This window comes from Carcharodon carcharias, chromosome 25 (genome assembly GCF_017639515.1).
Source record: "Carcharodon carcharias isolate sCarCar2 chromosome 25, sCarCar2.pri, whole genome shotgun sequence".
Taxonomy (NCBI): domain Eukaryota; kingdom Metazoa; phylum Chordata; class Chondrichthyes; order Lamniformes; family Lamnidae; genus Carcharodon; species Carcharodon carcharias.
Window position 1 is genome coordinate 20,692,161 of NC_054491.1, and position 13,987 is coordinate 20,706,147.

The following is a 13,987-nucleotide window of genomic DNA, read 5'->3' on the forward strand; positions in this document are numbered from 1 at the left end:
CAAGTGTCAAGTTGAAAATCTATCCCCAGTCCTTGGGGAGGGTTCACTCCAATATTGGAGGGTTTATTTTACACTGTAGGTTGGGGCAGTGGGAGGTGTCCAGTGAGGGTCTATGACCAGTAACTGTCCTGTGTCTCCGATCTCTCCTCCTGCCCACCCTCCAACAACCACCAGTGCAATACTTGGAGGAGAGATAGGAACATTATGTGCAACCAAAACCCCAAGCGAGTTCAGAGCCTAAACATTAGGAGGCTAGAACTGTGCTCCCCTTCCATAATCAGATAAGAGTGTGACAGAAAGTATGTCATCAATGTAATGGCACCAAAAGAGCGACCAGTGCAAATGCTGTCTCCTTAAAAACAAAAAAAAAAAAATCGTACTGTGCTAGTGAGACCCCAGATTTAATTAATCTCCTGTTGAATCTGTTTCAACAACTTTTCAGTCCGATTTTCCATTTGCAGAAGTTTTATTTTTTTCCAGGGGTTATGGGTCTGCCGTCGGCTGAACTTCACCTCATTCTGGAACAGTGTCAGGTAGTCAGCCACAAGCTCCTTATCCCTGTTCACTGCGTTTTGTGCAACATTCTTTAGGATCAGTGTCCAGTAGGGTGAGATGTTTGACTCTTCGGAGATTGAAACCAGAACATTCACTGCGTCCTGCTCCCACCTCAGCGCACTCAATTTCTGCTTTCCACTGTCACTGATCTGATTTAAATACAGGCTGAAAACAAAATGCACAAACATTAATTTGGACAAGCTGAGTGAGTGGGCAAATGCATGGCAGATGTAGTATAATGTAGATAAATGTGAGGTTATCCATGTTGGTAGCAAAAACAGGAAGGCAGATTATCTGAATGGCTATAAATTGAGAGAGGGGAATGTGCAACGATACCTGGGTGTTCTCGTACACCAGTTGCTGAAGGTAAGCATGCAGGTGCAGCAGGCGGTAAAGAAAGCAAATGGTATGTTGGCCTTCATAGCCAGACGATTAGAGTACAGGAACAGGGATGTCTTGCTGCAATTGTACAGGATCTTGGTAAGACCACACCTGGAATAGTGTGTGCAGTTCTGGTCTCCTTATCTGAGGAAGGATATACTTGCTGTAGAGGGAGTGCAGTGAAGGACTGATTCCTGGGATGGCGGGACTGATATGAGGAGAGATTGAGTTGTTTAGGATTATATTCGCTGGAGTTCAGAAGAATGAGGGGGGATCTCATAGAAACCTATAAAATTCTTACAGGACTAGACAGGGTAGATGCAGGAAGGATGTCCCCGATGGTGGGGAAGTCCAGAACCAGGGGTCACAGTCTGAGGATATGGAGTAGACCATTTAGGACTGAGATGAGGAGAAATTTCTTCACCCAGAGAGTGGTGAGCCTGTAGAATTCGTTACCACAGAAAGTAGTTGAGACCAAAAAACATTGTATGTTTTCAAGAAGGAGTTAGATATAGCTCTTGGGGTGAAAGGGAACAAAGGATATGGGGAGAAAGCGGGAGCAAGCTATTGAGTTGGATGATCAGCCATGATCATAATGAATGACGGAGCAGGCTTGGGGGGCCGAATGGCCTACTCCTGCTCCTAATTTCTATGTTTCTATTATTCAGTGTAACCATTGGAAGAGTCAGCTTGAATAGGTTTGAGAGATGTTTGGGTATATTTCTACAGGGGAAAATTATCTAGATAAATTATGAGAATGTGGATGAAGAGGGAGAAAACATGGGGCTGAGCAATGGGGAGAGAACATGACTAATCTCTGATAAAGGATAGATTTGTTGGACCCAATAGCCTGTGCGTGCGGACTGTACACATTCCGCATAGTTTGAATCTGGGCGTATCGCAGAGTGAAACCAGCTGGCTGAGATTCTGAAGTTATGACATAGACAGGTTTTTCAGGAAAGTTAAAGGGAGCAGAACACAGCAGCTAGCCGTGCTACACATGATAAAGCTGATGGTTACAGAAAAATACCCACAATAGAGCACTTTGTTCCTTGCTAGAGATTAACCTGATAAACAAAGAAAATCTCTTAGTGAGTATACCATTAAAATAACAGAAACAAGAAGTTTCAAGGTGCATGTGCTATTAACACATTGTTATTTTACCTTTATGCCACTATCAGCACCTTTAGTCTTTAACACTACTATTAACACTCCCTTTGCCTCGTGTTCATGACATCTTTGTCAATCTCTTCTGAGCTCCCACCTACCCCTGACCTTCTATTTTGCTCCACCCCTTCTTAAACAGTATAAAACCCATCACATTTCTATTTCTCTTTAGCTCTGAAGAGGCATATGGACTCGAAACGTTAACTCTGTTTCTCTCTCCAGAGATGCTGCCAGACCTGCTGAGTTTTTCCAGCATTTTCTGTTTTTATTCAAGGTGCATGTCAGCATTTACATGGTTACAACTGAGGCTAGAGAGGTCCTGTGGAACAGTGGGGAGTGTCCCTACCCCCGAGTCAGGAGCTGAAGTTTGAGACTCAGTCCAGGACTTGATGACCAAGGATGGTGAATTCATAATGTGGCCAAATAGGTAGAGTATCAACCTGCAAATCCTTCCAATACGTACCAATGGCAGGTGGGGAAAGAGACTCCTGGTCAGCCAAGTGATGGAAAGAATGTTGGAGCCTCTACCATTACTATCCATAGTTCTAGGCAGTAACATGCACATTTTTACATACATGTTGCCATAGCAGTACAGACTCTGAGTGAGCTGTATCACACCATCACTGAAGTTAGATGAGGTTAATGCAGTCACCCTCTCATTAACAACTCATTATTCATTATTCTGTGAACAGTAATACCTTGGTATGATGCACAGGGCCAAACAAGCTCCATACACTGATGCCAAGGCAGTAAACACATGGCCAACAATTCCTTTAATTAAGATGCAGAGGGCTGGATGTGGGCAATAAGAACACATGCGGAGATTTTAAACACCACACCCAGTAATTAAGGGTTTATCTTGCAACTTTCAACAATGTAAAGGCACATCTCAATTTTTTGCTGAACCAGTTTAAAAAAAAGGAACAAAAAAGTACTCGCATTTCTATAGTGCATTTCACCCAAGGGTAAATAATTTTGACCTTGAGTCTGCTGTCAACTGGCAAAGAGTTTATTTTATTCCCCTCCTCCTTCACATTCATCACAAACAACCATGGATTATTCACCCATTTGAGGTCTCTGCATTCACCCATTTCTGGCCTCCTCAGCATCCCACAGAGTTTAATCGCTCCATCATTAATGGCCATGCCTTCAGCTTCCTGGGCCCTAATCTTTCTAATTCTCTCCCTGAATCTCACCGCCTCTCTATACCCCTCTCCCCACATTTAAAACACCAGAGGGGTCTACTCCAGCTGCTACTTTTAATGTTCTTCCAGAAGATTCAACAATGGCTGATGATTCATTCCATCTGAAAACACTGACGTTTACTCACTGGACTTTTTCTAAAGTTGGATGTTTCTTGATCATCTCCACGAAGGCCATGGCAGCATCCTCCCTGATGAGATTACTTGCTAGGTTGATTTCTTTCAGATGCTTGTTATCTCTGATGTAAGGCGTAAGCACCTTCACACCCTCGTCTCCCAGGGATGTGTGGTGCAGTGATAACTGGGTGACAGAGCGGTTGTGGGCGATGGCTGGTCCGATGCAATTAATTGCAGCCTCCGACAAAGCATTATCACAAAGCCTGGGAACGAAGCATCAAAAATTGCAAGTTTATCACACTGCAAAAAGACTTGAGGAAAGAGGGATGTTGGGGAACATCCTCAATGAGGTACTTGGCCCCTCATGCGAGATTCTAGAAAATGGTCAGCTCACTATTTGACCATGGAAGGTATCACAGCCAAACCCAACACTCTCCTCGTGCATTTTCCAAATGCATGCTGTCCACATGGAGTCTCACTCTCCAGGGGCAAGCTTTTAAAGAAGCCACAGGTGCTCTCTTCTCAACATGTGTGCTGGGAGCTCGAGGGTCTGCGTACTCGTAAAATAGACCTGAGTTTCTTAGGGGACAATCAGGACTGGTAAACCTGACCGAGCTTCATTAGTGCTTCATGGTGATGCTAGTTATATAAAAAAGATACAAAATTCATGGTCAAAAGAAAGACTGGATGGTCCAACAAGCCTGCCACACATTCATGACACCTAAGCTAAATGCTTTCCCCCTTTCTCTCACTCCTCCTTCCTCTCTTACTCTCCACCCCACTCCAACCACCTCTCAGCCATAGGAGAGGCAATAAAAAGAGATAAAAACCCCAGAGCCAATAAGGGAAAAATCCTCTCCAATCACCTCAGGCAATGGGATCCAGTGTGGGAGTTCAAAGGGACCAGGTGTTGTGCAAAAATTAGTAATAATAAATAAATTAACGATCAGATAACTCAGTGTCCGTCCCTGGACACACTGAGGACTTCATTTTTACTCCACCGTCTGAAATTTGAGGTCTTAAAGGGAAAAGAACCCCAAGATCACAACAGCAACATCATTACGTTTACGTTATTTATTCTTGGGCTGTAGGCATCGTTGGCTAGGCCAGTATTTATTGCCCATAAGACCTCTTGAACCATAGCAATTCGTGTAGTGTAGGTGCATACACAGTGTTGTTAGGGAGGGAGTTCCAGGATCTTGACCCAGCGACAATGAAGGAACTGCGATATATTTCCAGGCCAGGATGATATGTGGCTAGGAGGGGTGCTTGCAGGTGGTGGTGTTCCCATGCGTCTGCTGCCCTTGTCCTTCTAGGTGTTAGAGTTTGTAAGTTTGGAAGGTATTGTCAAAGGAGTCTTGGTGAGTTGCTGCAGCGCATCTTATAGACGTCAGTGGTGGATGGAGTGAATGTTTAAAGTGGTGAATGCTGTGTTGATCACATGAACTGCGCAATAATGTTAGAAGCTTTTCGGTTTTGGTAGTAGCTTTTAAAAAAATAATTCATATCACAGAGGAAAACACATGAGTTTGCCTTGAACAAAGATTTTGCCTTACCACAAGTTCTGAACTGCACAGTTCGGATCCATTAACAGATTACTGACCTCTTGCCAGGCACTAAGACCTAGATTATTAAACTGTAAACTGCAAAAAAAAAGAGAACAGAAAGTTTTAATTTTGTAAGTGTAGAACCTCAAGCTTAAGAAAATTGAAAGTGTTGCCTGGCAACAGCAGTGGCATTTCCAAATTAGCGGAACCAAATGAGTGAAAACATTCCAGATTGAGAGTACCACCACAGTTCCTGTAACTTGCGTTTTTCCTTTCGAATTTCACCCTCTTTCGTCCAGTTGACTCTTGTTGGGTGGGGTACAGGGCTCACTGGTCTCATCCATCCCCTGTTGCTCACCCACATGGACAATGGGAATGTAGAGAGTCAGAATTGGTAGAGGACTTAGCAGAGGTGGTCAATGACAATGTTAATAATGCAGGTCCCTTTAAGAATAAACCAGGGCAAGCTAAGAGAATTGACAGCAGGTGATGATCGTTGAAGCCTGTACTTAAGGGCTGGGTTTTTCCTCAGTAGGAGATTGGCTTCTGAACAGGGAGAGAATCCATTAGGGAAGAGTGGACACTGGTATTTATACTGAACTATAGTTTAACAATTATAGTTGCGACTCAGAGTGCTGCCTGATTCTGTATATGAATATCCACCGGTTAAACATTCAACACAAGGAGACAGATACCGAGTGACCACCCAGAATCTCCCAACAGGACTGGGTCAATGTGCAACACTGCCTTGGGGACTCAGGCCATTCAGCCCAAATGGTCTAACTGGCCTTTATGGCTGCTTGTGAGCCTCTGACCACCAATTTTCATCTCAGCCTATCAGCATATTCCATTCCCCATCATTTGCTTATCTAGCTTTTCTTTATAAGCATTTATGTAATTGTAAATGGAGAAAAAGGCTTCTTGCGACCAGTCTAGAATATCCTTACTACTACAATCATATTAAAAAGCACATGAATGCATACTATAAGAGACCCCAATAATACAGAGACATTGATAAATGATTATTAATTCGTTAATTTTACTTTCTTGGCCTTCAATGTTGAAAGACTTGTTTCTGTTTACACAACACTGAAGTACAGTACCTTAAAGTATTTCACCTGGTAGCATACATACTCCTGGAGTCTGAAGGTCCTGGGTTCAATTCCCACTCCAGAGTAGGGGCTGGATTTTATGCCTCCCCCCTCCCCGCAAGTTGGGCATGTTTTTAGTGGGCAGTGGGTGGGCAGGGAGCCCACTGCCTTCCTGCCCACCCAGATATGGGGGCAGGCGTAAAAGCACCAACTATACTGCCTGTCCTTAGGCTTATTGAGGCCCTTAAGTGGCCAATTATTGCCAACTTAAGGCCCTCAATCAGCCTCCACTGTTATAATGCACTGGGCAGTGGAAGGCAGGAGAGATTGGCAAGGCTGTTTTTTTCACCTGAGTTGGTGAAAAAGTGGGAAGGAAGGAAGGCAGAGGGGTGTGTGTGTACATTATTTGCCCTCCTAAGATCATAACCCCTCCCCCACTCTTTATGCCTCCTGTCTGACCTCTAAAATCCACTCCCCCATCCTATCTTCTGCCCAAAAAGCCCAAACTTACCTATCACCAGCATCCACGACACTCCTTCCCGAGGTGGTGCTCCCTCCTCCAAGCTCCGCTGTCCCAGCAGCATCCATCACTGAGATCTGGACTTGTACTGCAAGAGCTGCTGGCCAACCTGATTGGTTGGCACCTCTCAAGGGCAGGACTTCCTTCCACTGAGGGGCAGAAGTCCAACTCCCGACTTGTTACAGTCATCCACTGTGTATCATCACTGCGGGGTGGCCTTTTTTTTTTTTAAAAGAGACAACCAACTTTTCTTCCGGGGGACAAGTAGTACGACCCTTCAAAATCCATCCCTTGGGCATCACCAGTGCAGTACTGAGGGAGTGCTGCGCTGTTGGGGGTCCCTTCTTTTGGAGGAGGAGTTGTTAAACCAAGGCCTTGTCTGCCCATTCTGGTGGATGTAAAAGATCTTATGGCACTATGTTGAAGCAGACTGAATGAGTTCTTCCAGTGTCCTGATCAATATTCATCCCCCCAATCAACATCACAAAACAGATATTCTGTTCACTATCACATTGTGCACAGCAAGCTCCCACAGACAACAAACTGGCCACCATGTTTCCCACATTTCAATAATGACTACACTTCAAAAAAGTACTTCACTGAATGGAAAGTGCTTTGCGACCACTTCTTGGGGTTGTGAAAGGCACAATATCCATCTTCATTGAGCTGAGAAAATCACGAACATTTATCTAATCAGTGCAAATCACAATCACACCAAAAATGTGCTCCACTATAAGAGTAGATATTATTAACATTGCTTTTGTTTTCAATGGAAACAAATCTGTAATAGGGCAAATATTTATTTAAATTATGTTCTCTGTTATGTCTTCAAAAGGTTAAGCCAATTGTGATGATAAAAGCTTATGAAACACATTTTAATCACCGGTGTCAAGTGCTATATGAGTGTATAGGATTTACAACATGGCCACACTTTAAGGGAGCAATAAATAGGGACCTCAACTATTTGGTAAAGATAAGAAATAGGACAAGGGTTGGCTATACGGACCCTCAAACCTGCTCTGCCATTCAATATCATGGATGATCTTCTACATCAACTCCAATTTCCTGCCCTTTTCCTCAAATTCTTGGAATTAAGCAATACATCAATCTCAGTCTTGAATATACTCAACAACGGAGCATCCACAGCTCTCTGGGGTAGAGAATTGCCAAGATTCACTACCCTCTGATTGAAGAAATTTCTCCTCATCTCAGTCCTAAATGGCTGACCCCTTATCCCATCAGAAGAAGCAGCCTCTCAGCATCTACCCTATCTAGCCCTTTCATTCTGCCAAATTCTTTATAAGTCCATTTTATTCAATGCATTAAACTAATGAAAACTACTGAAACCAATGGGTTGTTGTAAAATATGAGTAAGGGTTGCACTTAGCAGGAACAGAACCAAGAGGGAGTTAAGAGAGATATCATGTTTTATTTAGTTAGAGAGGAGAAAAATATGCATTTGAACCCTTTGTGTGTTAACAGGCTTGGAGAAGACACCTTCATGATTTCTTATTCAATCTGTATACAGTAAGTTTTGTATGCAGGGCTAATGTGCACTATTCTGAATGGTTGGTAAGGGTGTTTAAGATGTTGTTGATAATAAATTAAGTGAATTATCAAACAACTGTGTGCAGTTGTATGAATCTATTTAAAAGGATCAGGAAGGAATTATCCAAAACCCACCACCATTCATAAATTTGGCAATTGCAGCTCCAACTCTACAAAATGGTGGGTAAATGGTTCAATCCTCCCTCTGCCAAGCCAATGTCCTGATTACATCCCAGTTACAATGGAATAATGAGACACAGAGAATTTGTCTCCCGATAGCAGGTGCGTTCTCATCCCAAGTTATTGAAGAATTGCACCGGATATGCAGATACTGTTCCTGTTTGCAGAAGGCTGAGAACCAGAGGAAACCAATTTAAGGTGGATTGGCAAAAAAAAAGCAACAGTGATATGAGGAAAATCTTCCTTTACACAGTGAGTGGTTAGGATCTGGAATGCACTGCCTGGGAGTGTAGCGGAGGCATAGTCAAATGGTGGCTATCAACAGAGAACTGGATCATTACCTTAAGAGAAAAATTTGCATGACCCACAGAGACAAACCCTAGAAGAACAAAAAGGGGGTGGAAGAGAAAAAAAAAAACAGGAAAAAAAAGTCACAAAACTTACTTTAAATCCTTGCATCTGAGAAGAAGTGGTTGAAGGATTTTCAAGCAGTCTTCATTTAAGTTGCACAAACTGAGGTTCATCTCCTCCATTGGGTGGCTGGATGTGTTCATTATTGAAGCAATCACAAAACACTTCAAAGGGGTCATCTTAACTTTGGACAAATTCAAGCTTTGGAAAGACTTGCAGATCTCCCCTGCAAAGGCATCATTCTGCAACTCATACAGGAAGAACAGGAGGTCCATGAACTCGGAGGGAGGCAACTGCTTGTTAGTGATGTTGCTGAGAGGTTTCTTCAAATTGTTTGCTATTTCACGCACAGTTATGTTCTTTATGGTACAGCCAAGCTGCTCCAGTAGGAGGCGATTATTCTGTGCCAACAATCCGGCCATGAACGTTGGGAAGAGTTCAAAGCATTGAGTGCTTGTTCTTTCACTGCTTGCTGTGCTGCTAACCTCCACCTCTTCACCAAGGATACTCACATTTATTTGCTCTAAAACGTCACTGTTGAACTCATCATCTCGTTTGAACATTTCAAGGATCATGGTGTTTGCGATGCCCTTCTTGCTCTTGGTGTCAATCTTTCTGAAGATCCGTGGGAAAATGTTTACAAGTCTCACCAACGTCAGAATTCTGAACGGCACAAGTTTCGATACAATGGCCAAAATAGCTGCCACGTCTTCACTGGCTTTTCCGATGGTGTCAGACACCACAATTCCCACTCTCTCCAAGATGCTTTTTTTCTCCCCCAAAACAACATACAGGGCAGCCAAGTACTCTTGCATTGCAGGTATAGTAAATCTAAGAAGTGGGTCAGAGTAATGCTGAGCAGTGGGAGACATAAAGAACCCTAACATGTCAATCTGAAAGACAGTTAACTGGTTCAACTCTTCCTCTGTTTTATTGTCCAATTCAAAGCATTGCTGCAAGTCCTCTTCACTGAAGTGCATTTTCTTCTTTTCTATCCCCTCGTAGGCTAATTTGCCAACTGTTTTGGCAATGTAACGCACGATTGAGATGTTTTGTTGGCTGCTGGTGTGTAGGATTTGACCACCAAAATTTAATCTCAGGAAGCTGGTATAGAGGCCGGTCAGTGTCTGAATGGGCATGTTCGCAGTGGTAAAATGGAGGAAATGCAATGTTGCACAGATGATCCAACAATAAGATGGCAGGAAACAGTCAGCTGTAAGTTGGCTTTGTCTCTGCAAGTTCCTGAACAGCATCTTCATCAAATTCTTGTTGGCTTGATCATCCCCAGACATGTTCAGTCGATTCTTGAAGTATAGGTACTGCAGCTCCAGATCAGTAAAGCCACAGACACGGGCATACTTGTCAACATACCTGGACGGGATTGAATCCACAGCTGAAGGCCGGGTGGTGACCAGGATGTTGGCGTCTGGGAGCAGGTATTTTCGGAGCAGGTTGACCAACAGGCTGTTGGGCGGCAGTGGCTCATTTGGATCATTGCACAGCTCGGTCTTTGAGAGGCGAAAGTCAAGCTTAAGTTGCTCCAGGCCAGTGAAAACAAAGAGGACATTTCCTTGTTTTCCCGACCCAATCTGAGGCACAATGGTTTTCAGCTGGGTATACTTTCGAGTGATTAATTTATTCAGAGATGTGGGCTGGTCCCGCGAGGACAAATCTTCACAGGAGAAGGGCAGGATTATATCAAATTGATTGAACTTCCCGTCACACCAATCCAAGACAAGTTTATTAATAATCGTACTCTTCCCCATTCCCACCATCCCATACAAAACCACGTTCTTCACAGGGGACTCATCGCAAACATTCGTGAACACTTTGTCGACCGTTATGATTTTGGATTTGTTAGGTTTGATGTGACTATAGACTCCCAATCTTGCAGTGAGTTCCCTATTCTCATTGGGGGAGCTTTCAGTAATCACTGGATCAATATACCAGTTTTCCAATGAGAATGAGCCAAACTGCATCTCCTCATTAGGCATGTGACTGAACCAGTCTCTCAGTCTCTTCCTGTGTTGCTCAATGGGATCTGCTACAATATAGAAAGAAATGGTTACACCGTACTAGGATCCATCACTACTTTTTGCCTATGATAAAATTAGCGTGTGACGCAACACGTTAGCAGAAGGATGGAGTAAAAAAAACTTGCATTTCTGTGGCGCCTTTTACAACCTTGGGATGTCCCATGGAGCTAATTTTAAGTTTAGCCATTGTGGTAATGTGGGAAACTTGGCAGCCAATTTATGCATAGCCAGTTCCCACAAACAGCAATGTGAAAATACCTGACAATCCATTTTAGTGATGTTGCTCGAAGGATAATTATTGGTGAGGACACCACTAACTTTTCAGGTCTGTTTTATAATTGTAAGCTCTTGGTCCTGATAACATCTGTTTCTGCTCTCTTCTTATAATGGATTCCTAAAATTGTACATAATGCTCTAACTGCAGTTTAACTGTATCTTTGTCCCTCGCTATCTGTGATCTCAAGTCCTTCAACCTACTGAGCACTCAGTGCTCCTCCAACACCAAGCCCCTGTCCGCTCCCTCACCCCTTCGAGGAGAGATGAATTAGTCTCGATTGATATTCTCTAGAATTTAGAAGAATGGGAGGGGATCTCATTGAAACATAAAATTTTCAAGGGGCTTGGAGGCTAGGTGCTGGGAGGTTATTCCCCCTGGTTGGGGAACCTGGATACAAGGTCACAGTTCCAGAATAAGGGGTTGGCTATTTAGGACTGAGGTAAGCTGAACATTTTTCACCAGAAGAATTAAGTCCTCTTCCTGAAAACAGATGCTCAGCCATTGAAAATATTCAAGGCAGAGGTCGATGGGTTTTTAGTACTAATGGAACTAAGGGATATGTGGATAGTGTGGGAAGGTGGAGTTGAGGGAGAAGATCAGCTACAATCATATTGAATGGTGGAGCAGGTTTGAAGGACCAAATGGCCAACTCCAGCATCTTGTTCTTTTGCTACCATCATTGATAGCTGTGCCTGTCTCAGCCTTAAGTTCTGTAATTCCCTCCCTAAACTGCTCCACTTCTCTCTCCCCCTTTAAGTCGCACCTTAAAACCTAATTCTTTGAGAAAGCTTTTGGCCACCTGTCTCAATGTCTCCTTATGTGGCAGAGTATTAATTTTCATCTAATTATACTCCTATGAAACGTTGGGGGATGTTCTACTACATTAAAGGCAAATAATGTAAAGGTAACTACAAATAGTTGTTGTAGGAGTTCAAGTGTCTTTTACAATTGCCTCAGCACAGGAGGAATTCCAGCAATCCCACAGGTTATAGTTTATCACCAAGTCCTCAAATGCACATTGTAAAGAACCTAGTTTTATTTTTCTTCGACTGTGGCTTTAAACACTACCATGGCTGTGGCTGAAAGACATGTTCACTGGAATAGGATGAGGAATATCTACAATGTTACTATCCTGGAACAGAGTATGCCATAAAAGAATCAGATGGTGCCGGAAAGATGTCTTGGACTAAGGGGAACAGTCTGACAACAGCATTTTAATTGGCTCCTAACCAGGTGACCAGGGTTGAGAGTGCTAACAATGCTGGCAGTACAGCTCCTAACCTGCAAAGAGGAAGACCTAAAACCTCTCTCTCCTGTGTTTGTAAGATTCCAGTAATTCTGCCATAGAACCTAGCTGGCTATTCCTCTCATCTCTGTAACCTGCTTTCTCTGAAAAGCCCTGTCAAAAAGGGGAAAAATCACCAGTAGAGACATTGAAAAGCATTTACTTACCTTGACTAGAGCTAGTGCTCAGTGACTTACACTGATGGACCAGGTACTGAGGACACCATAAGAATTCAGACCTCCCAAAACGAGTCAAACTTCTGAAAGAAAATGGAAGTGAAAAGCTGATTTTTTTTCTCTTCAGCAAATTATGCTATTGATAAATAGCTGCTTCAATACATAACAGCAAGCAGGTCCCGAGTAAAGTGCTTGGGAGCACAACATACTGGCTGACATGCCTAAGTGTGCTAGAGTGGGAGCTTCTCCCTAATGTGCCCCAATTGTCAGTCATGTTTCAGTGGATAGCACACTTGAACTAACAACCTCTTGATTTAGTGGCAAGTCCCACTCTAAGAGTTTAGCACAATATGCATTACTGAGGGAGTGCTGCACTGTCAGAGGTGTCATCTTTCAAATAAGATGTCAAACCAAGGGAGCTTCATGATCTACTTGAATGGCAGAGCAGGTTCAAGGGGCTGAATGGCCTACTCCCATTCCTATGCCTGCTTCTCAGGTGGATGATAAAGAACAATTTTGAAGAGCAGGGGAGGCTTTTCCTAATGCCCTGGCTAATATTCATCTCTCAATGAACAGCAGTAAAAACAGATTTGCCTATATTTTGCAGTCCGTGGGCTCGCTGAAAGCTGCCTACAGAGTTTGAGAGCTTTTGATTAGCAACCTGCTGTAATCTGTCTTCTAATCCAGCATGATGTCCTCCATAGGAGATCTGTGGCATGAGAGAGCAGGACAAGGAACATCACGTCTTTTCAACCAAGACAGGAAAAGATAGATGAGATTAAGAGAGATATAAGCAACAGAAAGAAAAGGCAAATCTCCAACTAAATTCTTAAGGACTGAGATTCCACACTTGTAAAGTTAAATTTTCAGGATCAGGGAAGTTATTTGGCTGTAATTATGACTTATGACACCACACTTCAATAGTATTTTATTGACTGTAAAGTGCTTTGGGAAGTCCCGAGGTCATGAAAGATGCTATATATACAAGTCTTTCTTCTTTCTTTCACAGCCATAGTGAAATTATAACAGAGTTCTTTATAAACAGGCTTAATTATACTGAGCATTCAGAAGGAATCATCTCCCTCAGCAAATTACTGACTGCACTCTGCTGAGAGAGGGGCACAGAATTCAACATCTGGGAGTTCAGCATTGAGCTTATGCTGAACGAGAGTGACCCAAAGAAAAAGCCATTAGACCCATCATTGATCCTGGCTGAAACTTCCAATACAGGCTACTTTGAAACTGAGAATTGCTTTCCACCCCCAGATACTAAAATCCATCCCATCCCAAACGGAGACACTTTCAGAACCTTTTCTCAGTGCTACTGTTGCCTAACTTAAAAGATGATTGGAAGAGGGCAGGTATCTGGTTAGAGTCAAAATTAAATTTGTACTCACATGTTCCTGATTATTGCAATGACCAGCCACTTCGAGCTCTGGAGCTGGAGACACTGAATCCCGGCAGATGCCATTGTACTAGCACCTGCAGAAAGAC

General features: G+C 43.1%; 1 protein-coding gene across 1 annotated transcript in view; it reads right to left on the reverse strand.

Moving 5' to 3' along the window:
- Window positions 1-272: 272 nt before the first annotated feature.
- Window positions 273-13,987, reverse strand: part of nlrx1 (NLR family member X1) — a 32,665-nt gene continuing 18,950 nt past the window's right edge. The window contains exons 3-8 of the mRNA XM_041174095.1: window positions 13,891-13,975; window positions 12,485-12,576; window positions 8,753-10,763; window positions 4,979-5,065; window positions 3,434-3,685; window positions 273-720 (exon numbers count right to left, since the gene is read on the reverse strand). Coding sequence (XP_041030029.1) covers window positions 402-720; window positions 3,434-3,685; window positions 4,979-5,065; window positions 8,753-10,763; window positions 12,485-12,576; window positions 13,891-13,975 — 2,846 coding nt within the window. The 3' untranslated portion in view covers window positions 273-401. The remainder of the gene's footprint in view (window positions 721-3,433; window positions 3,686-4,978; window positions 5,066-8,752; window positions 10,764-12,484; window positions 12,577-13,890; window positions 13,976-13,987) is intronic.